Source organism: Bacillus rossius, chromosome 7 (genome assembly GCF_032445375.1).
Source record: "Bacillus rossius redtenbacheri isolate Brsri chromosome 7, Brsri_v3, whole genome shotgun sequence".
NCBI classification, from domain to species: Eukaryota; Metazoa; Arthropoda; class Insecta; order Phasmatodea; family Bacillidae; genus Bacillus; species Bacillus rossius.
This window is the reverse complement of record NC_086335.1, coordinates 38,774,906-38,802,809: the sequence shown is the minus strand read 5'-3', so window position 1 is coordinate 38,802,809 and position 27,904 is coordinate 38,774,906. Positions and strand designations below refer to the sequence as shown.

The window sequence follows — 27,904 nt, the reverse complement described above, 5'->3', positions numbered from 1 at the left end:
AAGTTTTTGTTGCGGAAAACTAGCATTATTATCGACTATCACAAGGTTGCATCAAGAAATTACCGTTTAACAATGTAAACATGCTGCTTTATTTTGTTCACTTGAGTTTATAGAAAAATGTTTCCACACTTCACTTTTTTTTCTCCCTACTCACCATCTCACAATAATTATATAAAAATGACTAAAAACCAATTCTAGCACATGTGATTTTATATATGTTGACTGAATATATAAAATTATAAATACTTTTTCACTTTTCACGTCACATACAAATAACAAACGGATAATGTTACCAAAGAGGCCTATAACGAGTTTGTAAAACGCAGTGATAAAAACTAGAAGGTATCGGGACCACGGTTTTGAACCGCTACTACGACTCGAAAAGATCGATTGTCATAGAATCCACTGCAACTGTTTGTGGTATTTTGATTGCGTGCCATCTATTTTACTTCTCTGGCTATACGTAATGTACAAGGCCACTAAACAAAAGACGAAACGTAAATAAACGTGTAAGAAAAATGCATTTTTTATTGTTTGAGGCAATGAGATTTATTAAACTTAACGAAATATCTGTAATCATGATATGACGCAGTCAGATGAATTTTGTAATATATAAAAATATTACCGTATTTCGTCCCAAAACGTGTAACAGAATATTACACGGTAAAAACCTACTTAATTACGCCGGGACGTAAATAATCAGCAAAGTAATCGTTAAGATAATCGCCGATTACGATTAATCGGTAAGTACCCATAATCGCCGATTACGATTCATCGGTATCCGCATCGGTGCACCACTAGTATTTATATACTGTGTATAATGTTTCACGAATTATGAATTTTCTGCTAATAATATTAAAATAAATAAAATAAAATAAATGCAAACCACATTCAAAATCTTACTATTCCAACACTTATCCCATTTGTTAAGTTAAAGTTAAATACATTAAACCATTAATTTACACTCAAAGCTAATAATGGATGGATATGTATGTCCTTTAATGTATGTGATTGAGTAAAAAAATTAGAAAAATATAGGAATAATTTGATATGTAATTTCTTTAACATTAAACTTGTTTACAGAGCTTGATGAGTCCATTGGTTAAAAGTTCAAACAGTGACAAGTGCTAAATTGATATTTCCTGCTTATGTTTTTCTCCTTCCACCCCTTGAGAAACATTATAACAGGGTTGTACTTTAATACTATTTGTACATAAGTTGAATTGCTTGGTTCTGAACTGCAGTTAAGATGAGAACTGGATGCTTGCCTGGTAGAGCTTGCCGCGGCCCTTGTGGGTGTCCCCGAGGCTGGGGCCGGGGCCCGGGGCGATGGCGGGGCGGGCCCAGGATCCCCCTTGCAGCGAGAGGTCCAGGAAAAGGGAGGCGGGGGCCGGCCGACGCTTGTGCAGCTGGTGGAGGCGGGACAGGGCGGAGACGGCGGCAAGAGCTCGCTGCTGGGCGGCCAGGTCCCGCCCGTTGGCCGCGTGGGCCAGCAGTCCCGGGAGGGGCGGGGTCACGTCGCAGCACTCGGGGGGCAGTAGTCGGTGCATCAGCTGCAGCAGCTCCCCTGAAACACACACCTCCACGTCACACCTCAATACAGAGGCGGCCCGTTCCAAAGAGCCAGGTAACAATTCTGATTTTGGTTTACCGTTTTTTTCTGAAAACCACTAAAGGTAAATTATGGGGCAGTTACTTACTAAAGGTAAACGCATCAGCTGTAGCAGCTCCCCTGAAACACACACTCACTCTCATCCACATAACCTCCACGTTACACCTCAATACAGAGGAGGCCCGTTCCAAAGAGCCAGGTAGTAATTCTGATTTTGGTTTACCGTTTTTTTTTCTGAAAACCACTACGAAAGGTAAATTCTGAGGCAGTTACTTACTAAAGTTAAATGCATCAGCTGTAGCAGCTCCCCTTAAACACACACTCACTCTATGTAAGTGCACTCACGTTTGCTTAATGCCAAGTGTCATCAAGAGAAACCAATGGCCCACTGCCAAAATATTTGTTGCTTTATTTAATGTACAACCTTTCACACCCCACAATTAACAATAAATATTCAGCCTGTAATTGTTAGCTGTTACTGTGGCCATAACTTTAAACATATCTCTGTATCACTCTACTTGTAAGGTTTACCATGAATACAGTTAATACATATTATACTTTTAATATTTGTCCTCTCATCATAAATCCAAGAATAAAAAATTGATGCTAGTACTTTACTTATGTACACACATTATAAATTATACTTTCTTGGGATAATACAAACTTACTTTAATTTTGTATGCAAATAATTAATAGAAATATAATAAAAAAAAGGGACTGGAGTGACATTATAAATTCAGTTGGTAAAGTATAAATTGAATCAAATTAAAAATCCGAAAGCAGGCATTACATAGTCAAATGACTCTAGAAGTTGCACCTAATTCCAGTAGAAGGCAGTTAATATTAAATGCTATCTAGACAATTTTAGAGCAAATTGTTGTGCTTATCGTCAGCTAAACCCAGCATGTAACTTCATGTTAGCTATCTGGACTTAGTAGGAGTGTTTACCAAGTGATGTACCATTTCCTCAATGATTACAGGAAAGCACCAGTACAACGAACTTCAGTTAAACGAACACTTCACTTAACCGAACTCATTGTTTGGTCCCGCCAAAACCGTATATAATAACATTGAATTTTTTTTAATCTTAACGAATTTTACGACGGTCTGTTTCTTCCTGAAACCAAAATATTCACTTGAACGAACAATCTTGAGGCAAATTTTGAAAAAAATTACCATCCAAAAACTTGTACTTTATTTTTAATTTTCTTATTCAAACGTAACAGCGTGTACGTAAACAAAAACATAACCTACAGAGCTGCCAACCATTACGGATTTTCTGTAATTATTACGGATTTAACACCGAATTACGGAATTACGGAACATCGCTGGTTTATTATGGAAATGAGGCTTTGTGCTGCACGGTAACGGAAAAAATTCCGTTTCTGCTGCGTGTACTTTCTGTTTTCCTGTGTGTAAATTCCATTTTCCTGCGTGTACGTTCCGTTTTCCTGCGTGAACATTCCGTTTTCCTGCGTGTACGTTCCGTTTTCCTGCGTGTACGATCCGTTTTCCTGCGTGTACGTTCCGTTTTCCTGCGTGTACATTCCGTTTTCCTGTGTGTACGTTCCGTTTTCCTGAGTTTTCCAGCGTTTTCCAGTATGTGTGCACATGTACTGTCGAAATAAGTAGATTAATTCTCGTGTTTTGAAATAATAATGGGATGGTATTACGATACAACTGGTACTTATTCTCGGACATTTTGTTTGTTGGCTACTTACATTACGATAATTTTTGTACGGTGCTTTGGCTAACCTGTGTTGTTTTAATTTATTTCTTGAAAGTCATTTTTTTGTTTTTGTCGTTTCTACAGACGTTAAATTTTTTTACGTTTTTCAATAGTGTTGTGTTCTTCAGTGCCGGTTGTAGAAATGAAGCGTTTGACAGAACAAAAGTGTATCTGGGGGAGAAAAAAAAAGAATGCAATTCTTCAAAACTTTCGACCTAAGACCTAACTATTCAAAAGAATGGCCATGCTTGTCGTCTTCAAATGTTTAGGAACACCACGCGTTTTGTAATGTATGCACGTATGACTTTTCAATTGCACATGGTGGAAGGGATGACTGTGGACGGCATATTGAATCAAAGAAACATGCGGATCATTTTATAGTCATGACGAGCAATAATCCATATCATACATAGTTTTTTCGCTACGTCTGAAGAAACGAAAGTAACGAATGCAGAGTTATTGTTTACAAGTTCTTTTGTTTGTTTATAAGACAGTTCTTATCCAACCAGGATAAAAGAAGCAAATAAGAAGTATAACTTTGAATACTTTGAATTGAAGGCTGAAAATTTCCTGTAAAATTATTGACATTTCTTGCATATTCAGATGATTGTATTGTTCAAATAGTTTTTTTTCCTTCTTTGATTCATTAATTTTCATTGTATTCATATACATAGGCCTATATTTTTCATTTTTTTGCATATTATTGTCCTTGTTTTATCTTGTGTGTCATAATTCCTGAGGAAAAATTTAGCATGCATGATTTACGCGTACTTTTTTCATATAATTGTCATTACTGATGGGTAGGGCCCCCTGAAAGTGGTAAATAAAATTTTCAGATTTCGTCATTAAAAATTACCAAAAGCGGTGCTAAAATTCACTTAAAAACACAAAAGCGGTGCTAAAAACTAAAAAAAAAGTGTGTGTTACAGTAAATATATCTGAAATTATTTAAGTTAAATAATTTTACTTGAACCTACTCATTACTGAATACCCTAAACAAATGGGTTACATATATTTATATAACAATACTTTTGATTTAGACACTGATTATTAGTTCGTTCCCATAAACTAATCTGGAAAACTATTAATCCCTTTAACAAAATCGAGGACGCACCACAACGCCGAAATACCACAACGCCGAAATGCCAAATTGATCACGACGACGACAGCTAGAAAACTGCTGTGTACCACAATGCCAAAAAATGTCATTACAGGGCTGCCACAAAGGTTGGGTTAGGTTAGACTAGGTTTTGGTTAGACTAGGTTAGGTTAAGATAGGCTAGGTTAAGATAGGCTAGGCTAGGTTAGGCTAGGTTAGGCTAGGTTAGGTTAGGTTAGGTTAGGCTAGACTAGGTTAGGTTAGGTTAGGTTAGGTTGTGGTATTTCGGCGTTAAGGTACATTTAAGAAACACACACAAATTCATTCAGTTATTTCGGCGTTGTGGTCAATTTTGACATTCGGCGTTATGGTATTTCCGCGTTGTGGTAACGACCCAACAAAATCTATAAAAACTGTTGGCCAACTAATCATCATCGTCACACCATTCTAAAATTAATGTTTACATTTTTCCGCTTTTTGGCGCGATTTAAAATGCTTGTGCCTGGTTCGCCCGATAATCTGCTTGATACTACGACACTGTTCCAACTATATGCCAGCGCCCCCAGCTAACGTGATATGGCCACTCACGTAAGGCTGTTCCAAATACCGTTCGCCCAATAATCTGCTTGCTTTTTTATTTATCCGGTGTCGCTGTTCCAAGCTGACGTCAGTGCCCCGAGCGATGTGCGTATGCTTTAAAACTTTGCCTGTTTGTCTTATCTATCCAAACATTATGCCGGAAAGGAAAATAAACACAGTAGTTTTGCGTATTTTACAGTATATTTTTGGGTTTAACATTATGTGAGCGTGTGTAAGCTTTTGTTTGCTTTAGTGCATTTATGAATAATGTTTGGCGGCCATGTTGCGGTGTTTGTTTACCATTGACAGACAAGTCTTTTACCCAGTATTTAAATTCCGCGTAAAAACACTGCGATTTCACGTTTTAATACAAAATTTCGTGTAAAAACGCTGTGTTATGGCGATTTCGCGTAAAAACTGTATTTAATGGTGATTTCGCGTTTATCGTCGTTTAATCGCGATCGCGAAAAGAACAGGCCCCTACTGATGGGTGTGATTTGAGGTTGGCAGCTCTGCCTACAACGTGTCTCCTGACCATAGACAAAGCATCAGCAGAGAGTATGTGAACAGGTTCTTCAAGCAGCCATAGACTAATGACTGAGATACTGAACCTTAGTACACTTAAGGTGTTTCATGTGTTTATCGGTACACATATTTATAACAATGCTTATGTTTCAGTATAAAGAACTTCAGAATAACAAACTCAACTATTTTTTGGTCCCTTGATGTTCTTTATAGTGAAGCTTTCCTGTATTTACAGTTCCTCTTATCTGTGTGTACCAAGCAAAAGTAAAGTACTGTAGTATATTATTACGGCAATACGATAATTTGTGAAGATTACCTTCTTTGTTTTAAATTATAAAAACATTGGTGCATGGCCGCCACGCACGTCCAAAGTGCAAAATCACACGTAAGAGCAATAGGAAATTTTTAACTTACTCTAATATTTGAAACACTCGTAATCATGTGTTGAAGGTGAACTTATAATATTGTCTGTCCATATCTTCAATGGAATATAAAGAAAATTACACTGATTGCAATCAATGAATGCATATCGAAACTATATATCATCATTCATAAATATATATATTTTTTTTTGTTTTTACAAATACATTTTTGCATCCAAAATGATTCCCCAATACTAAAAGAATTCCAAACTCTTTACAGGTACCCAGTTAGCTGATAAAAATGTAAAACTCATTACTGAATTCCCTAACACAAAACTTCTGCTGAAAGCATAAATACAAACACCATAATTATGTCCACGGCAACTCACCAAGTAGCACTGTCGCTCTGACTGAGATGAAGGTGTCAGAAGACACAGAAACTTCCACTAGAGCTTCCAGTAATCCAGTCTCCAGGAAAATGTACAGCAAAACTGCAATGTGGATTTCTACAATATTTGGCCTGAAAATACAAAAATTGCATGTACAATCCCACAAGCACAAAACAATGAAAAAAAAAAAACCCCCATCCAGCAAAATCTTAGAACATACCGTATTTACTCGTGTATAGCGCGCCCTCGTGTATAGCGCGCACCACAATTTTTGCAAAAAAATTCCAAAGAAAAAAAAATTAAAATTTTTATACTTAAAATTTTTTTCCCATAAATAAATTTTACTAACATTTTGTGGTACAAACAAATGATAATTTAAATTGATGTGTGGTGATGCATCAGGAAAATACTTAAACTCTGCTGTGTAGACAGGAGATAATGAAGCGCTGTATCGTCACAACTGGTACGTGGACGGGAGGGAGAGGGGCAGGCAGGAACTGGACTATGACCATCAAGTAACCTTGACAGTTGACAGGACTAAACACCACCACTCCCGTCACGTAGCTTCTACATAGATATTTCAACTGATAGTTAACACATTTTTAGGGTCCCGCAAAATGAAGCGTGCCACGCTATGTTGCTAAGCTAGCGCAGAGGACTGGATGACTCACCGGTAGCTGCTGGGACGAGGAAGCGAAGGAAGTGGGAGGGAGACTGGTGACAACATTCTCTCTCTCTCTTTAATTTTACTAGCTGCTGCGCTGGCTTTCTATAGAGGGGGAGGTCTAAAATAAAAAAGGCGCGTGCGTGTGTGTGTGTGTGTGTGTGTGAAAGGGAGGCCTCGTTGCTTTTGCATATGTGTGGGGGCTGTCCAGAAACGTCTTCCGTCACCCGTCACCTGGCAGTCAACGACTTCCACTCCTCCCCCCCTTCACTTTTTTCCCGTGTATAGCGCGCATCCTTATTTTTTTTCTTTACTTAAGGGGAAAAAAGGGCGCGCTATACACGAGTATACACGGTATAAAATATTATTCGCAAAATCATTGTTATAACTGTATCCAACATCAAGCACTTAAATTAAAAAACTTTTTCTTTTCGTTTCCTACTTTATATATGTAACAAAAAAAATATGCTAGTTTCATTCACATTAGTTTTCTTATTTATTTTCAACAAGTGTACATAAAAACTTATGTTTTAGAAACAAATTGGAATCATGAATATTTATTTATATTCACAAGAAATATCATATAAACCCCACGTACCACCCGCACCTTTTTTTAAAAAAAAAAAAGGTTTGAAAAAGTAGGGTGCGGGTGTTACACGGGTCTTGGGTCTTGCCGAGGGCCAGTTCATTCGCGGTGGCGTTGTGTGAGCGGCAGACGAGTGAGTAGTGAAAATCAATGTGTTGAGACCGAGGTTTGCGGTAAACGACGACCTACTATCGAGCTGAGCTACAGTGGGAAGAGTAAAAATTTGACTTTTTGTTCAATTTGTGGACAGAAATTTATATTGCTGTAATTTAAGAAATGGTGTAATTATTATCTTGGGTGATGAAATAACGCCGGCGCGACTGGAGGTTGCTGTGATAGGCAAGAGGAGTAGGGGAAAAGGAGGGGAAGGAAGCGGCAGACAGTCAAGGTCACATTCCTCACAGCGTTGTCATGCTGCAGCTTCGCTGGTTACAAACACGCGGTCCCACGCACTGTCCTATCCTCATTTGCAAAGTACCCAGTGGTTTTACACGTGTGTTGGCTGCAAGTATTGTAATGAATCGTAAAAAGTTGCGTTCTTTCACAGTTGCGGAAAAATTAAAAATAATCAGTGAAGCGGAAGAAATCTGTAACCGATCTGCTGGGCGAAAATATGTCGACGAATCATGTGTGAGGGATTGGAGTAAAGTAAAGACAAACTGTTTTCGGCCAGTGGCGATAGACGTGCGTTCCGTGGTGCGGTAGCAAAGTTTCCGGAGATAGAGGAAAAACTCCACGACTACATCAGGACAGACGGAAATTCGGGTGCGCTGTAAGCACGGAAATGTGTTTGCTAAAGGAGCTGCAAATTGCTCGTGAACTTGGCGTGGGTGAAGGCTTTAAAGCCAGTAAGAACTGGATGTGCAGGTTCATGGTAAGAAAGGGTTTGTCCATGAGGCGGCGTACTACAATCTGCCAGCGTTTACCGACAAGCTACAGTGAGAAATTAATAGCATTTCAGAGGCATGTGTTAAAGCTGCGGAAGCTGTAGAATATGCCACATTTAGGCACAAGGTTTTTTATTATGCATGTAATAAAAATAGTTTCTATTATGCGTGGCTAGGACTCGCGTGCTTTATCGTTTATTTTGTTTGAACGAGGTCATTGCCCAGCGCACGATAATGGACACGGAAGATTGTAACTGTAAACAGCTGGGAGCTGGGCAAGGTCACACGCGCACACGGCGTGTTGTTCTCGATTGCGCGCGGCGATGCCACGTTCTACTCGCGCGATGTTGCCACATTGCAGTTGCCTGCCTTCTGTACACTTTTAACGCAAATGCCGAGGCTGTAATAAGTAGCATAATACTTTTTTTGGTAAATCTTTACAATTTGTTACTGTTTGAAAGGAAAAGAAATCACAACTAAATTATTATTTTTCCATGCAGATTTGCAATAAAAACATTTTTTTCCCACCATGGTATTCTAAAAATAAGGGTGCGGGTCTTACCCGGGGGCGGGTGGTACGTGGGTTTATACGGTATTCAGTGCAGCCATTCAGCCATGACCAATTTGCTAAAAATATACGCTAAAGATTGTATACAAAAAAGCACATACATAACTGATACATAGTGTATTTAAATATTTTTAAAAAAAGTTCATGTTTACTCATTTTGGGATGAATCAACTTCATTATTTCATGGATTTTGATCACAATTCTACGGAGCAATTTGCTTGACTCTGCTGGGACTTTTAAATCCCCAGCTTTTTTCCAATTCAAGTCTGCATGAAAGATGCGTCCTGCTTCCAAGAACTCCTGATGCGGCACAGCAAAGGCAGAACTGCACTAACGTGAACTTGGCAAGGTTGGGCAGCACGTCGCGGCCCTCCGCGGCGACGAAGCCTTCCGAGAGCCGCCAGGAGTCCCTGGGGCGAGAGGGGTCGACGGCGTCCAGCGCGACGCTGTACTCGTCCGTCCACTCGGGCTGGGGCAGGCACAGCAGGTCGTAAAGCAGGTCCAGGATTCCCTTCTGCAACAAGCCCGGCGCTGGTGCTAGCTTCCACATGCGCCTCTCCAGTAATCACATTCGTGCACACAGTGAAACAAGCGTAAAACCAATGCCATTACGATTGCATCAATTACCAGAATCTGCAAAATATCTAACACAATATCACTGTTAGGGTCATTCAGGTCATCAAGCTGTTAGAATATTTTACTTGGGGTCGCAATAAAATAAAAAACGTTTAGAGAACCACCAACTGCAAGAAGGTATATTCCAAATTGAAACCACAGCTTCGCAAAGAAAAAAAAATGCTACACATACAGCACACTCTTCAAAAAATTAAGAAACTAGCACATCACTTGACACAGACAAAGCAAATGACAACAGCACAGTTCTGCTTGTGAAGAAAGTTGAATTCATCCTCTTCAACTTGAAAACTTTACGCGGCGGCAAGGAGAAAAAGCTGCACGGGGTGGGCGCGACACAACTGTCCGTCACGCGTCACTAGAACGGTCGAATTCGGGACGCAGACATCCAGCCACAGCACAGAGGCTAAGTACCCAACTTAGATTGGAATCGAAGAAAAATGAAGCACAAGTTGGTTCACGTTTTTCAAATTGCTTTAAACCCTACCACCACACTGTAAAATTAACATCTCAGGCAGGGGCGTAGCCAGGGGGGGGGGGTTTTAGGGGTTCAACCCCCCCCCCCCCTTAGCCCCAAATTTTTAATTAATTTCTTATTCATCACTCAAACAAATTTCATATTAAAATTAATAAAATTTTTACCATTACAATATTTAAATATAAGTACCGGAAACTGCTAAAATAGCACTATTTTACAACTTAAAATCCAAATTTTCCCGGGGGAGCAACCCCCGGACCCCCCCCCCCCGCTTTAATACGGGGGGGAGGGGGGGGGCGTGCTTCTTAACACCCCCCATACACAAAACCCTGGCTACGCCACTGATCTCACGCACTGTAACTTTTACCCTTGCGACAACTACTAGATCTTGACAATGCTAAAATTCGTATGATTATTCATTTGTGGTGAACCTCCAAAAGTAGTTTAGACGGTGGACTCACCCGGACCTCGAACTGGCGCAGGTACAGCACGCTGACGACCGCCCGCAGGCCGGAGGTGTTGTCGGGGTGGCACAGGTGCAGCAGTCCCGGCCAGGAGCGTAGCACCGACAGCAGCGCCAGGTGGCAGCAGCGGAAGCGCTGCTCGCGGGCCTCCTTCTCCCCGCCGGGGTGCGGGTCGCAGTAGGGCCCGGCCAGCTGCTGCAGGCCCACGCCGGCCCGCGCCCTCGTGCGGGGGTGGTTCAGCAGGAACAGCAGCGCCCCGCACAGGCACTCCACGATGCGCGGCATCTGCGCGTCCAGCACGCTGTGCGTCACCGCGCTCACCCCTCCGCACGCCACAAACACCTCCGGGTTCAGCACGCCTGGACACCACCACTGCTCATCAGTCATCACCTCGCGCCTGACGAGCCTGGGGGTACCATGAGATAACCTACCACATTTGGACATAGTTATGCAAAAAGGAACCAACCCACAATTTTGTTATATTTTATTTGAAAATAAATTAAAATAGTACAAGGTTGATCGTACCGTCGTTGCTATTATTATATCAGTATTTATACTATACCATTAAAATTATACCCACATTATGTTATCAATACGAGAATTACAATTTACAATTAACTTTAACTTCAAAATACTCAGAATAGGTTTCATGTGGGTTGGTTCCTTTTGCATAACTACGTCCATTTTACACCTCTTTTGGCATTTATAACTAAAATATATATTTTTTGACCGGACACATCAAGCAGTTTCGACCCACTACAACTGTAGGTACACGCACTCACGCATAAATCATCCCTGAGGAATAGAAATACCAGTAATTAATTATTAACTATTGATCTTTTTACAATATTCTTGATAATATTCTTGGTTTAGGCACTTAAATTTGGAACAGTGTTTTAGAATTGGAATGTATTTCAGCAACGGTTATTGGTGAAGAATAGCTTTTTAAATTTTTTTTACTCTTTTTTTCTTCAATCGGTTTTTCATCCTCAATTTCAAGTAAATTAATTAAGCCTCAAATGTCTGCATTTTTTTCTCCTTCTTGCAGTGATCACATGTAAGGGATTTTGAACTGTCATCATGTAAGGTCATCTTTAGTTGGATTCATGGTGAGTGTACTTATGTACACACATTAGAAGGTATACCTATTTGGCATGATTAAACAAGTGTATAGTTAACATCAAAAGGATGATATAGCAAAACATTTGTCATATTAAAAATAACCAACCAAACGTTAAATATCATTGACACCATGTATGTTCCAACACAATTTTCTTGGCTAGTAATTTATAAGTAAGTTAAACCTGAAGAAGTAACAACAAATTACAGGAACTGTGTTCACTGTTTTCAGTATTAAAATAAATAGTAAGTTCTATTATTCATATCTGAGCATTTTTTTTTAATTTGTTTGTTACCAGAACTATATTTAAATAACATTGTATAATTTGTAGCCAAACACAACTGGACAAAACACACCAGCACATTAGAGTTCCCCCTGTTAAATTTCAGAATCCATTAAAGCAGGTGGTGTATATTTTAACACAACATTTTACATTAAAAATAAATATAGTGCTTTTATTTTTCTTTCATTATTCTTACCTTTAGGAAAAACTGAAAAAGAGGATGAGATGAAATGATTAAGAATTTGGATACATTAAATCTGAGAATGTTTGCGAACCCATTGATATAGAACATAATAAATGTTATACCTTTAATGTAAGTACGTAATTTTATTTTCACAAATTTTCAAAACTTAATCTTAAATGAGGTGAAAAAGGGGGGTGATTTTAATTAAACTATGGCTACGCATGTAGCTAAACCCAATGAAAATAGTAATGAGAAAGCTTGTACTACCCCGAAATTTGCATGAGCAAAGGTGCAGGTGGTAAGCTAGTATTTTATGTAACTACAATACACCACAAGCAATAATGAGATGATTTCTACATGATATGAGAAGAGAGTCCCACTACTTATATCTAACACGTTATTATACACTGAAATGAGGAGTCAGAAATCAATCAAAATATTTGTTAGCAAACGGCTTCTGGAGATTAAAGATTTATTACTTCCAGCATGGTTGGTGTAGACATGCTGAAGAGGCAATGAGGTTGAATAGTGTACTACTATTCTGAATATTACTCTTACTTGAGTGTGTATGTATACTGGTTATATATACTGTGGTTTTGCTGTAGGTAATAAGAAACCAAGTTGGTGAACACTCTGAGTATTTAATCTTTAGTATGGCCACTCTGTTTTATAAACTTAACGAAGTAGACTACCAGTTCGCGTCCCGTCGGGATACGGTTCCGGCAGTTCCAACCGGCAAGAAGGTAGTTCGACGTCGACGTGGAGGGACCGGGCACTCACACGTCTCGGCGAGGATGGCGAGAGCCGCCCGCAGCATGCGGTCCTTCTCCTCCAGCCCGCCGACCACCGTCGCCCCCAGGCAGCGCACCAGCTCCGCGGGGAAGCTCCCCGGGCTCGTCGTCAGCATGCGCCTCATCAGGCGCAGCGCCTGCACCCGCTCCATGTCGTTCCTCAGGTTTATGTCCAGGCTCCTGCCACCGACAACCACAACCGACGCGTGGTTCCAGTTGAGTCACTACAGTCACGTTGAGGAACCACCACAATTACAAGGTCTTTCATCCAGCATTCTACACTTCGACACATTCAGTAATCCGGCACCAATCAATACAGCGTACCATGTTCTCTAGCAGGCTGGATTTCACATTTTCACATTTGGTATTCCCATTAAATACTTACAGATCCTTAAATATTCCCGTTAAATACTTACGGATCTTTAATGTCATGGGAAAACCATTTACACAGACTCTGGAGACCAATCACAAAGTCACCAAAAAACTTGAGAGATCAGCTGTCAAGTGCTAATTACAAGGTTACTAAAGTACGGTAATTAGCCAAAGCTGCAATGCTAAGACATATGACATGTGAGGTATTGTGGATATTGTTTGGTAGTACGGTAAAATTGTGAATCCGGCAGCATGGCTATGGTCCAGGACATGCCAGATTAAAGACTGCACTATAGTGTGAATCCCAGTCTGTCAATTTTGATTTCATTTGTTCATGACTTTTCAAAACAGTGCGTTCAGTAAACCCAAAAACCATAATTCCTTTAATTTTTCCCTAACTTCTTCAGACCTAACATGATCATTTTTCACTAACCAAAACATGTAATATTCACATTGAAAACAAACAATGTATTCTTCTGAACCATTATTTCCTAACAATGCCATAGTCACAATGTATTTACAGATTCTTAAATGTAGTGAGAAAACTGTTTTCTCAGATACAAAAAAATCTGGAAACAAATCACAAAGTCACCAACCACCTTCAGAGATCAGAAGCCAAGCATAATTGCAAGGTTACTGAAGTATAGTAGTAAGAAGTCAAAGCTGCAATGTTAGGAAATATGAGGCACTAAAGATATTGCAAGCAAACTAGACAAATGATTTTTATTTTCAAACATAAACATTGAGGACTGTAGTAACTGTACTTAAAGTAGTAGACTTCACCTACAGGTTTCTCACTTTTGTGATAGATAATTTAAGGTTTTCATGTCCAAAAGAAAATTACCGTACACATTTCATCAATCAATCTTGGCAGTTAACATAAATATAATAAACTACAAATACTTATTGAAATATTTCAACCACACATAACACATCCCGACAACACAGAATTTGCAGTGTGCAATCAACTCTGCCAGTCTGTTATATAAAACCACTACCTTTTTGATTGTGACCAGGTGAAGACTCACTATCTGCATTTCATAGTGCTTCAATATGTAAATTAATACTAAGTTTATTCATTCATTGTTTCTCTTATTTTAATTGATTATAAACACAAATGGGTTTTTAACTGCACATGCATTTGTAATTAAAATACAGACTGGTGTCAAGATATTAAAATAACACATTAACATTAAAAATTATTAATCCTGTTTGGTAACTAACATTATGTCAATTTCACTGTGTTTTCGAGGTTTTGAAGACGACCTTCTCATGATCATAAATTTGCTTTAGAATTTAAAAACGCACTGGCAACGATAGAAGTGGATGTTTAAACTGCTATTTTCTAAACTTGTATTTTGCGAGATTGTGTAATAGCCACATGTCCTAATATCCACAGTGTCTCATATATATGTCAAATGCAAACTTACATTTTTCCAGACGTGTAATTAATAGTTAACGTAACAAAATCATCCCTAAGAAAAATAAATACCAATAATTAATTAAATATGGGACTTTTTCCAATATTGTATCATTTTTTCATCAATTTCTCTTCTGTTTTTGTTGCTCTGGATAATATTGCTGGTTTGGGCAGTTAAATTTGGAACAGTGTATTAGAATTATTGTAATGTATTTCAGCAAATGGTTTTGGTGTAGAATAACTTTTAACATTTTTTTAAATTCTTTTCTTTAATCATTTTTCATCCTAAATTTCAAGTGAATAAATTAAGCCTCAAATGTCTGCAGTACTGCAAAAAACATTCTCAAATGTGTAACACACCGAAAACCCGCCAGCTTCGTGGCTCACCTGGCGATGAGATGCGGGTACTGCAGTCGTATCAGCGTCTTGACATCCCTCTCCTCCTTCAGCAGGTAGCGCAGCGTGCGCAGAGTGGCCGCGCGAACCAACGACGACTCGTGCACCATGGGCACACGCAGGCTGCAACCATCGATCAAGTCTCACTCAACCACTGCTACTGCCGTCCAGCCCTCCACACCAGAGATTTCGTTTAGGCCAGAGGCGGTCAACCATTCACGAAAAAAATGCTGAATCTAGGTTCAACAGCTATCACCTGAGTTTATCTGCTAAAGGTGCAAGTATGAATGACAATACCAGGACAATAGTGGAATAACATCAGCCACCAAAATTAACTAGTTGGGCATTAAAGGGGATTAGGGCACCCATCATATTCAATGTTTCCCATTTAAATTTTGAATTTTATCTAATTGTCTCGCCTGTAAACGCATAAAAACTTGCTCCCTGGGCTTTCACCCTGTTAGAGCAAGATATTTACTGACAGTTTACAGTCTGGAACAAACAGGAGAAAATAACAGATTACCTACCTCACTGGAGCAACTACAACTAGCATAATGACTACACAAGCACCCGAATGCTGACCTTAACAAGTGCCTAAAGCTAGAACCTATGCCTTGTCGAGCCATGCTATACTGTAAGATGTAACCATTATGAAGAAACCCTTACGGCAGGGCCTAAACTTCCATGGCCAACAACCCCAAGTCAAGGGCTGTCATCAAACCTTCTCAGAGGTGCCAACATTCAAGAAAGGTAATTATTAATTGGTGAAGGTGGTCTGTAAAAACACTACCAAAACTTTCCCATTTTCATACTATAGAAAATTTGCACTAATATAGACTAATTTTCTTGAAATAATCGTAAATACTGATTATCATGCAATTATAAGCAATAGCACACACAATGTGAGGCACTAGCGAATCAACTTTCACTCTTGAATAGTCACAAAAAAAGCACAAATAAAATGGTAAACTACTTCTGAAAAGAATTTGTTGACGTTACAAGAGGCACTGTACCAAACACATAATTTAAAATATATTTCAATAATTATCTTCAATTTTAATTTCTGAAGAACCATCCGCAAAAGAAGCAACTATAAATGAAAAATCGTAACTATTGGTACGTCTGCCTTCTTAGCCCTTAAGATATCTATTGGTGTGTCCTAAATCAAAATGCATCTTTAACCATGTAACTCTTCCTTTTCTACGCTTAATGACGGCCATAAACTGTAACTATTTTACAAATTTTCTATTTGTTACATATGCTGGCAAAACATTAAATTATCTCATGACATAGTACTACTGAAGTTACAAGGAAAAAACAGAACAAAAGAATTTCTGTTGATTCTGCAATTTCTCATTGCTACTTCTCAAAACTCATACTATGGTAGTCCAGGAAAGAGTAAATTCCCCCCCAAAATGTATGCCTCCTTTTTTAATTTTTGTTTGCAATTATTGCATCCTACTACTTGTAAGCACAATAAATACTGTTTAGTAAAATAAATACAATATCAAATGATGTACCTATTCAAAGGTAACACATGTTAGTTATTGTTTTTTTTAATGTGCTTAGTTACTTAAAATTTTCTTGAAAATTATTTTAAAAAAACTCCCTCTAAAGACTGGCTGTGAATTAACGCTAAATATCTGTTTACATCAAAAAAATTCCAGCACAGAATCTGAAATAATTGTTAAGACAATTATTAACAATTGATAATGACCATAATTTTACAAACATGTGTATGTGTGTGTATATATAATGTATGCATTACACAATGAAACAACAGAGAAAATGTTATAACTAATTGCATACTTAATCCACATCTCCTTTTCATTAGTGCACATTAAACAATTAAATAGGGCTTCTCAGCCTGTAAGCCATTTCAAAATACCCACCTTTCAATTTAGTGTTAATAAATAAAATTTGTCAAATTTTAAATTGATCTTCCTCTTAAAATTAATTCAAATATCTTATCACAGAGAGATTTTGATTGAAAATTTTCCAACATGAAAAATTTCCTTCCCCTTCCACACGTTTCCTCCCCAACTCTCCCTCTTTTGCTTGGATGACTGGAGGAAGCAAATCCAGGCTTCGGTTCCCTTTCTGTATATAACCGCAGCCTATACCTACTGTAGGACGAGTTTATACATTTCATGACATTTCAACAATCCATTTTGCATATTGAGGATTTAAAAGACGTTTGCAGCAATTAGACATTACAAAGTCACTGCTCTTAGAACACGCCATTCTTTTTTAATAACACCTTAGAGTTTTAAGAATGAAGGATTGTACGTTATTAATGGTAAAATACTTTTCTGCCACTATTGAAACTGCCGTTTGGAGAACATAAGGATACATTAAACAAGCACATAACCGGTGACAAGCATGTGAATGCTAAAACAACACAGATCAACATCCAATCTTAAAAGACAGATTTCTATTTCTAAAACGGTGGTGGTAAAAAGTGTACAAAAATATAAAATGAAGATTTTGTGCTCAAAACAGTAAAAGCTTTTGTCGCTGCAGATATTCCACTAGAGAAACTAGTCAACAGTAAGCTGTAAGTGGTGGTGGGATCTCCCAACAGCAGATTGGATGAGGGAAAAGTACATTCCTTTAATACGAGAGAATAAAGATACTGAAATCAAGCAACACCTTATGGGGGCAAGATGTAGTTATACTTGCTGATGAATCTACTGTCAAAAGAAAAAACTGCAATTTCAACATTTATTTCAAAATTATGGCCAAGTGCTGAACAGGATGTTATTCCAGAGGCTTCTTGCATGCTTGATGCAGCCAATGATGTTTGTTGTTCTTGTGCAGTAACTGATGTGTGCTCTAAATAAGAGGTGAAAAAAGAAAATGAATTATACATGTTATCGATAAGTGCCAGGTAAATGACAAAATCAGCTCGCACTTTTGAAAGTGTAATACAATGTTGAGCCCATAAAGTGGACATTGTCCGGCAAATCTGGCAAAACCACTTGGAGAAAATGAACATCTTTGTAAGGTAATGATGGTCTTTCTAAACACCAGAAAGATGAGGCATGCATAACTTGAATTTCTCCTCCTGAAACATGGAAAAAACAAGGTTCCACACAAGTTGTTTCCCAATGCCAGTTGTAACACGATGGAACATTTGGTTTCAATCTGTTTCATATCTGGCACTCCATTTGCAAAACACTGTGGAATTTTTTGAGCAGAACAGTGAAGATAAAGAGACTGCAAAGTAAATAATTATAATTTCTTGAAGCCACTCTGACATTTGTAACATATTTGTACAGCTCATTCATTTTCTTGAAGGAAAAGAGTATCCTACTGCTCATCAATTGTGCACAAAACTGAGTACACTGCAAACTGCTCTCAACATCTTGCCCAAACATTTCCTGAAAAACTTGAAATTTTTGTAGGAATGAAAACCGTTATCTCTGTAGCACTAACAGAGCAGTTGAAGCAAACAGCTAAACTGTCTTGTCACACTGATCTGATAAACCATGATTTACCTCATCAACTGTTTCTTGGAATTGGAGCTATATAATGAATCCTCAAAATGTAGGAAAAATGGGGGAGGGTAAAGAATTTCAGAAAAAACCTTGCAACCTTACCTTTCCTTTTCAAGATGCAGAAGTCATCTGTAGCAATAGGCTACATAAAACTCCCAAACCTGTTTCCCACATAGCAGAAGAAACCAAATATGAACCACACAGACATGGTAAACATATTGTGTCGAATGAAAACCATATATCCCCAATTTGCAGCTGCTTCTCTAAAGTTAATCGGGATACCTGAAATTAAAGTAGACTCTGAAAGAGCCTTTTCAAAATGTACCCGAGTTATAAATGACAGAAGATGATCTCTGAAACCAGAGAATGCAGAACTGCTGACAATGGTGACTTTCTCTTTAACTAAGGGACATTGCACAACAAGAACAAATTTTTGCCTGAACTTTTTTTCATTACTCATGACTTTCTCCAGAACTACAGAACATTACAGAAAATACTTAATGTTTTAGATGTAGTGTTTTCAGTGATTTAGCAGCACATCATAAAAAAATTTGAATATTGATTTTTTTGTTCCTGACTTTTCCAATGATTCTGTCAAATGCCATTCTGTTATTAAATACCATTTTAATGGTAAATTGTGTAAAATAGTTAGGTCAGCGACATTTAAATTACTTAAATAAAGTGAGAACTGCTGGATAGATTAGGTCAACATTTGAAACTATGAACGCAGTTTTGTGGGACAGTAAATAAAGATAAGCTTAAAAATTTCATTTTGAGAATTATTTTCCCCAATGTGATGCTTTTAAATTAGCTACCTAACCAACTACTCACACAATTTCAGAATATTTTTAATGATGCTACCTGAACCTAACAAACCTAACATTTTATGCTATGTGTAATGTACCAATATAAAACAACACAAGACACAGACAGCTCTTATAATACCAAAAATTGGCTATTCTATAATGCACCCAGCCAAATGCATACTCCTCCCCAATCACCGGACCTAAATCCTACTGAGCATTTTTGTGGAGTGTTTTAGAAAATTTTATCAGGGAAAGACAAGCTTCGAATTGCTCAGAGTTCATCTAGGTTTTACAAAAAAATTGGAAGAAATTTCTCCTACCATCACAAAAAATCTTGTTGATTCGATTCCATGAAGACTGCAGGCAGTAATCAATGCAAAAGGATATTTTCATTTAATTAATTTCATTTTTATTAAGAACAAATGACTATGTAAGAATACTTTTTGTACTACCCAAAATCGCTTTATTTCGCTTTATTTCGTTTATTTCGTGTTTTTTTTTTTTCGTTTTGAAAAGTAAAATATTCTTATTCATTGGTTTTTCCGTTCAATGTTATCAAAAAAAGAATAATTGATAACCTTTCATTTTGTATCACGTATTGTTCGATAGAATTACACTATTTTTTGTAAAAAAATCTCAGTGTACGAATACGTTTGTAAAAAAAGCTTAATGTACAAATACTTTTAACACTCGCTGTATACACATTGCTGTGTATGGAGAATCACATGATTTTCAATACAATTAAAGCACAAAAATCAAAGTGGCCACATCAATGCTCAGGTATTTAATACAATCTATAAATGAAAATATCTCAGAAACCAGTGGGAATTTATCAACGCTATTTTCAGAGTCAAACAAGGAACGTTTGTAGTACATACTGAAACACACCACTTTCAGAATTGTATTATTTTATTTACGGAAAAGCCACGACATAAGAAAATTACCATTACTTGCAAAGGGTTGACAGCTCAAGTGGTGTATTCATGTACTTGTAACGTTGCAAGAACCCTGCCCTCCTAGCTAAATATTTTTTCTTTTAAACTATTTTTTATGCATGTAAATATTTCTTAAAAAGTCTTTCTAATGATATTTTGCTGTTTTTATGTATTTAAGGGTTGATATTTCACTTTCTATTTGTTTTAAGAAGGCATTTAGTATTTCAATAGACATTTTAAATCATTACTATTTTTTATGTAATTTTTCACAAAGAAGTCGCTGTACCTACTAGATTTTTGCCTGTTTAGGCCTACTTTTTCAGGTTTTTCTCAATAAGTTGAATTTTGTCAAGTAATTTGTATTATGATTGCTGTTCTTAATTTTAATTAACGTGTTGCAATATAATTATAGATCACGGGACTGTGTCTGGGCTGGGGTGATGTGTAGGGAGAGAGAGGCATAAGAGGCCTGTAAGTGTTAGTGAGAAAGAAACAGTGCTTCCCCGCCAACCGAGATAAAGACGGGAATTCCCCCACTGCGTGGGAACTGAGTGATAACTGCTGTCACACGGTGTGGGAGAGAGAACGAGAATGGGAGTCCCCAATTTTGATGTGAAATTGAAAAGAGACAGAACAAGGGAAGCCCCGAGTTATGTGTGTACAGGGTTTTTTCATGTATTGTAATTTGTACTCTGATTGGCTTGTATCTGTAAGCGTGAATGAAGCGTGCGTGTGATTGGTCGGTGAGGTCATGTGACTTATCCTCCCTGCGTGGAGGAGACGGTGGCAGGACTTCAGCCAGTCGTCTGCCGACTGCTGCACCAGTAGGTCGCGTTCGGTGGCTTCTCACCAAATTATGAAGTAATTTACTAATAGATAATTTAATGTTGGTGGTCAGAGCCAGGCCGATTATTAAGTTAACCTAATTTTTTTTTATATTTCTTTCGGACATTATTTAGAAATTGCGGCCACCTTCGTTGGCATTTGGCTCGGGGCGAAGTTCATTTTCGCTGGGTGCGGCCACGTTTGAGGCCGCACTGACTTCGTGTAATTGAAGCAAAACATTACTGAAGGACGCTATTTTTTCGTTAATTCTCATCACGCGAACTATGAGCATTTTTCGACGGGCAGATGTATGTGGAATGAGTGAGCAACCTCTTTTGGAAGTGTTTGGATTTGTCTGTGCATTCTATTGTAAAAAATTAAAACAAAAATTACAATCGGCGTTGAACATCTGTTTATTTTTGTATATAACGAACCATTATATACTTCACTGGTGCCATGTTAACTTGGGGTGGTATTTTGTTTTGGTAGTAAATGTTTAAAGTGCAGTAATTTATTAATAATTACGGAAATGTTTTTATACGTTGTATAATGGGTTGCAAATATAATTAAACTTAGGTTACTTGCATCTGAATTAATTTAAAATTATAAAATGTTTTGTATTATTGTATATTTGTGTTGCTTATATTTAATAAAGAATTTGACCCATGGGTAAATATGTAGGGTAACGGTATATGCAAAAAAAATGCTAAAAATCCGAAAATACTTTTATTCTATGCTCTTTCACTTCCTCTTTTCAAATCAACCGGCGTAGATAAAAAATTCCAAATACTTTAGGAGATATGGAATTTTTTAATTTTGAACATGTAGAGTAGCTGTATTTGCGAAAAATAATTCTAAAAATCTGAAATTACTTTTATTATATGCTCTTTCACTTCCTCTTTACATTAAAACCAGCAGAGATAAGAAATCCCAAATACTTTAGGAGATATCAAATTTTTAAATTTTCATCACAATACCTGTGAATTCAGGCGGCCACCATTGTTTCTTGTTTACGAGACAAGTATGATTTTTTTTTCCGCGACGTAGGTGAACGACTACATTGTTGCTTGTTTAGGAGTATCTATTAAAATCTGAAAATACTTTTATTATAGTTATGTTATGTTAGGTTAGCTACATTAAAACACTTTAAAACACTATGGACGGTTAGTTAGGTTAGTATAGCTACATTAAAATAAACAGAGAAATATAAATATTAATAAATAAACCCGAGGTTGGCCGAAGGTAAATGGTTCGGGTGTAATCGGGAATGGCAGAACTTTATGCGCGTCTTGATTTACCGTTCGTGAATGCCTAATTAATTAAAATGGTCGATTAGGTCAGGTCAGTTACATTATTAATACTTTCAAACTAAGCAGACATTAAAAATAATATAAATTAATTTTAATGGTTGTTTAGTTTTAAAGTATTTATAATGTAGCTGACCTGACCTAACAAACCGGGACAAAGGATGAACGGTAGGAACTCACGTAATTTTTTTTTTACTTATTACTTGCGCAACAAATAAAACATTAAAATTTGAAACGTTAAAAACTCACATACGTTAGAGGCGGGTACAATTCCTTTGCCATTAGTAGAAAATGATGTAGTCGTTCTACCTACGTCGCGAAAATAAAAAAATCATAAACGTAAACAAGCAACAATGGTCGGTATTGTGATGGAAAATAAAAATTCAATATCTCCTAAAGTATTTGGAATTTCTTATCTCCGCCGGGTTTATTGAAAAGAGGAAGTGAAAGAGCACAGAATAAAAGTATTTTCGGATTTTCAGCATTTTTTTTCGCATATACCGCGACTCTACATATTTACCAACCCATGTAGTTGCACACTTCAGTTAAGACTGGAACAGTTTATGATGGAGGCAAGAATCGTCAAATTGAATTTGTTGTCCGTATGTAATTTGGTGTGTTGATTGCTAAGTGGAAGTAGTAATTAGCTGGGAGCATAAATTTATGGTCATTTGTAGAGGATTTGACAGTTTTGTACCATTCTATTTTGTGATGTAATCATGGCTAGTGTTCCTACGAGCTAGACTGATGGGAGGCAGAATGTATCCCAGTATGGTTAGTGGATTCCTCATTTGTTGGATAACTCATGGAATTAATGTTTTGCCTAAGGTTCTAGACACTCTCAAATGACTCCATTATTTTCTCCTCAAAGCAAAGACGTACGCACTTCTGATACAGGTGTGTGTTCAGAGTATGTTGACTCTAACATAGGTGTGTGTTCACAGTTTGTTGAAGTTTTGTTGATATATGTTGCATGTAATATCCAGCTCCTGTGCATTTGATTCTGATAGCATAATCCTATGGTACACTACTCTCTATGTTTAAATTTAGTTCATTAAACATCCTGTGCACGTAATCCTGATGGTACAATGATGTACGAAACTTGGCCATGGGAAATGACTTTGAAGTATGCCAAATCTGTGGTTTTAGCAAGTTGAAAATGAGTAGCAACTTAAACACTGTGTTTTCAGAAAGAAAGAAAAAGCGCCAACTGTAATGCTAAAAAAAAAATTTCTAAACAAAAAAGCCAATTTAGGAAATTATCTTGTTTAGTTTTCTTAACCAACTAACAAAGTTAAATCCATATTGCTTGAAACATACTATGGATTTCAAATGAAGGATTTGCATGTTTACAGTGTGTTTCATTAGCAACAATGTTGAAATTGAGAGCATACACCTAAAATCACCTACATTGATGTAAACAAATATGAAACAATTTTCTAAACTAAGACTGTAAAGCATGCCAGTGTGTATGTAATATAAGTTCTGGGACTTACCAACACTGAATATCCTCGATCGTATATCCCAAATCTCCAGCACCAATGTCAGTTTTAGTCAGCAGCTTAACAAACGCATTAAGATATCCAAATCGTTTGCCGCCTGTCAATCCTTGCTTCTTGCAAACGTTTGTGAGGATCTCCCGGGCACATTCAGACGCATCTATATGACAGACAAAGCCATAATAGTAAACAATTAATTAAAAATTATGATTAAGAAAATTAAAGTGTGCAAAAACATCTCAATCCTCATACCTTTGGACATGTCCAGATGAACATCGTCCTCGCTGTCATGACGACCTGAGACAAAAATTTATCGTTACACAAAAACTGTCAAATGGCATGTCTCCGTAATGGCAGAAGCTGACATTACATAATACTCACTTCGTACTGATCTCCCAGAACGTAAACTCCGTCCCCTAATCATCCAACTTGCCATCACAAATTCTTTTCCCACTTCCCAGCCATTAATTTAGGTAAATAACATCATAGATACTACTACACACAACATGATAATGGGTGCGCTTTCCCATAAGTCTACGTAAGAATAGGATTAAGTTATAAAATAAATATTTACATTCCAATTTATAAAAGTAAAAAATAATTAATATCATATACTAGGACATTTTTGAACAGTCTAATAAGTAGTAAAAATTGTGGGTAAAGACTAAGCAGCCATAATTAAGCTATCACAATTTCTTTTTGTTTTACAGGTGTATTTCTGCTAGAAAATTAAATCTAAATTATTGTATTTCATATAGTCTATGATACTGCGTAAGTGTATTAGTAGTGAAGTCCATGAGTATTGGTGTTATATCCGTAAATAAAGACTTTATATGTCGTACAATCAGTTTTACCTCGTCTTCTTACCATGGCTACGACGTTGACGTAGGTCAACGTGAACTCTTAGGCTGGTATTCATTGTCGTGTTTTGAGCACAACTTAAAACCGACTGAGTAAAGATAGATTTGTTTCTAAATATGGCTATTTCCATCTCCATTTACATAGTCCGTGAACAAGATGAGCTTCATGAATACTATGTGCTCAAGCATGAGCTTGTTTGGCATACTTCTGGTTTGACGAACCACTTACTTAAGACGACCGAAAAGACAAGAGCATACAAGAACCTTGCCAACTGAACTCGTTTTTTAAAAATTCTGCTACATTTCACACCGAGCACTGAAACCCCAGAATCCGAGGCTGTTTATAGCAGCAAGTTTTTTTTTAGTATACCTAAATCACTACACTAGTGTTTTGTTTGTATGTTGAGGTTAGGAATTTTTTTTTTGTTTTAATACTCTTGTATAACACCAGGAAAATCGGGTATTTTCGACTACAATGATGAACGCCTTTTAGTACACCTTGCCACCACCCGGTGGTCCCGTGACTGATAACCCGGTTAACTTAGAGATGTGGAAGTAATTTACAATCATTTAAATATGATATTGGTCCAGGAGGGCACCAAGTTAGCCCGAACGTCTAACCCAAGGGTTGGTGTGGGTCGCCGGCCCAGTGTGGCTCACTCAGCTCAGTGGCTGCACCTGTTGGTGAAGACTACAAACTAATGGCATCCTTGAACACTCCCTTCTCCAGATAGATAGTTGATTCCTAAGTAGGTTGGGCAGAGAACTACTGAATAAAATAAATGTTTTGATGAACGTGATTTTATTCACACAAGCCGATAGACAGGTACTAAGGCTGAGTCGGTATGTTACAAATTACACTGGAAACACTGCACATGTTGCACTTCACATTACTCGTCTACACCCTTTGGCTGCCGACCCGCTATAGAAAGATTGCGATCCGTATCAGTCGACCCTTTATGCTTTTTAAAACTTCATGGTGAGGTCACGTGGCAAAGGAGAAGTTACGGCAGGAGGCTCACGTCCTGCACCACAAACTGGTCCAGGTATTCGTGGTTCATTAAGTACCGAAGATTTCAATTGATTTATAAGTTTTACCGGCATGCAGAACTCAGTGAAGTAAGTGTTACTGCTTTCTCACATGACGGTCACGTCCGCCTTGTACCGCGACCTCCTGAAGACTGCTGCAAGAGAGGGGATGGACAGTGCCCTCGCGTACCATATTCATAATGCACTAATAAAAGTTATGGTGGTTCTAAGTTGAGATTTTCTAATTATGGTGGTTCTAGCTTATTTTTTTCTAGGTTATTATCGTTTTAGCTTATTACATTTCTGTTTTATTGTGACTCTCTCTAAGTTATTTGTGTATCCCGAGATGTCACTATCACACAAGTTATAAAAAAAATTAATATGGGGTGTGTAGCCACCACGCATGTTAGAAGTGAAATTTACAGAGGGATAATAAATTCATAGGGTCAACAAATATTTGTAACTCGTGTAAAAGTGTGCAAGTAAACAAGCGTTAGACGACTGTAACAAATATGCAGTATACAAGTATTCTCGTGCGGAAGTATGCAAGTATGCAAGTTTACATGTATTTAAGGGCGCAAGTACACAAGTGCCATGCCATCGAGCACTACTGCTGCAAGTATCTTTCGTCAAGTCGTTTGACAGCTGAAATATGATACATAAATTCGCGTTGGAGTTTTCGTTGCCCTCCGACAACACGCTTATGACGTCATAGCCTCGACGTAAATAAGTTTCACTCCGACAACACATCCCGATGCTGTGACAAGTTGGACGGACTGGTGACGGCTCAAGCCAAAGTGTGCAGGTTCGATCAACACTTTGTGTCACTGGGTCGACACCGATTTGTCTGACTGGCTATGGATGGAGATCGCAGGAAAAAAAGCCACTGACCTACCACACCAGTCGTTGGTTGCATTTATCTGACCCATGAATTCTTTACACACGAGCAGGGGCACAACAACTAAATTTCCAAAGGGGGGCAATATACCTTTTTATAAAGAATCATTGATCCCCCCTATTGAAGCGGGGGGTCCGGGGGTCCTCCCCCGGGAAAATTTGTATTTTAAGGTGGAAAATGGTGATATTAAAGCAATTTTACCATCTAAAATTTGATTACACAGCACTTTCTTTGCCCCCACTTCAAGGTTTCAGAGGGGGGGCAAAATACCCTTGCCCCCCCCCCTGTTGTTGCGCCCCTGCACACAAGCAGCGTTTGTTGAAAACCGCTTTAGGAAGTAATACCCAGTTTACAGAATCGGTATTTCTACTATAGATTTTCATTCTTTTTTTTTTGTCTTCACCTATTTCCATCCTTCCTTTTTTTATGTGCAACATAAGTGCACTTTTCACGAAATTATTTCCAGACAAGATATGTGTTAAAACTTTGTAGCATTGTTTATGCTTCATGTTTGGCTGGGTTTATTTCAAGTGCATGTCCACTGTCAGCACACCAATAACAGGCATACAGTACGGAAGCAAACGCTTCCTGAATGGCGCGGCCAAATGAGGCCAGCCTAGTTAGAGGTGTATTTGTGTTTGTGAGGTGGGATAAGTGCGACGCTCGCTGGGTGCTTCTAGCGCGGTGTTGCCTCTAAGCGCAAGGCAGGGCCGGATTTAGAGGTCTGGAGGCCTCGGGGCAACAGAGGAGCGGAGGCCCCCTGGTCAATTTGGGTGTTTTAGCTAAAGATTCTTCGGATTTCTTGATACGTTCTGCTTGCAATTTCTTCTTCTGAGAGCCACTAGCAAAAACTCGAGGAGTTTTGTGGCGATCACTCACATGAATAGAAGTGAATTGAGGAAAATTATTTCAAAATTACATTAGCAAACGTTACTTTACCTATTAAATATTAGCATGTGACCATGATATTCCAGTTGCCTCAATGATTAAATAATTAACTCACGCAGAACCAAACAAACGCATGATAAACAATAAATCATAACCTCTCTGTAACCGTTTTTTATGTTCTTGTTCTCTGCATATATTTCATGTAAGTTATTATAT

At 37.9% G+C, this 27,904-nt stretch overlaps 1 protein-coding gene across 1 annotated transcript in view; it reads right to left on the bottom strand.

Moving 5' to 3' along the window:
- LOC134533860 (rapamycin-insensitive companion of mTOR) overlaps nt 1-24,505 on the bottom strand; it is a 107,880-nt gene extending 83,375 nt beyond the window's left edge. The window contains exons 1-9 of the mRNA XM_063371562.1: nt 24,395-24,505; nt 24,266-24,310; nt 24,011-24,173; nt 15,133-15,264; nt 12,943-13,133; nt 10,573-10,934; nt 9,336-9,514; nt 6,296-6,426; nt 1,269-1,567 (exon numbers count right to left, since the gene is read on the bottom strand). Of these exons, the coding sequence (XP_063227632.1) occupies nt 1,269-1,567; nt 6,296-6,426; nt 9,336-9,514; nt 10,573-10,934; nt 12,943-13,133; nt 15,133-15,264; nt 24,011-24,173; nt 24,266-24,310; nt 24,395-24,449 (1,557 nt within the window). The 5' untranslated portion in view covers nt 24,450-24,505. The remainder of the gene's footprint in view (nt 1-1,268; nt 1,568-6,295; nt 6,427-9,335; nt 9,515-10,572; nt 10,935-12,942; nt 13,134-15,132; nt 15,265-24,010; nt 24,174-24,265; nt 24,311-24,394) is intronic.
- Between the last annotated feature and the right edge of the window lie 3,399 nt (nt 24,506-27,904).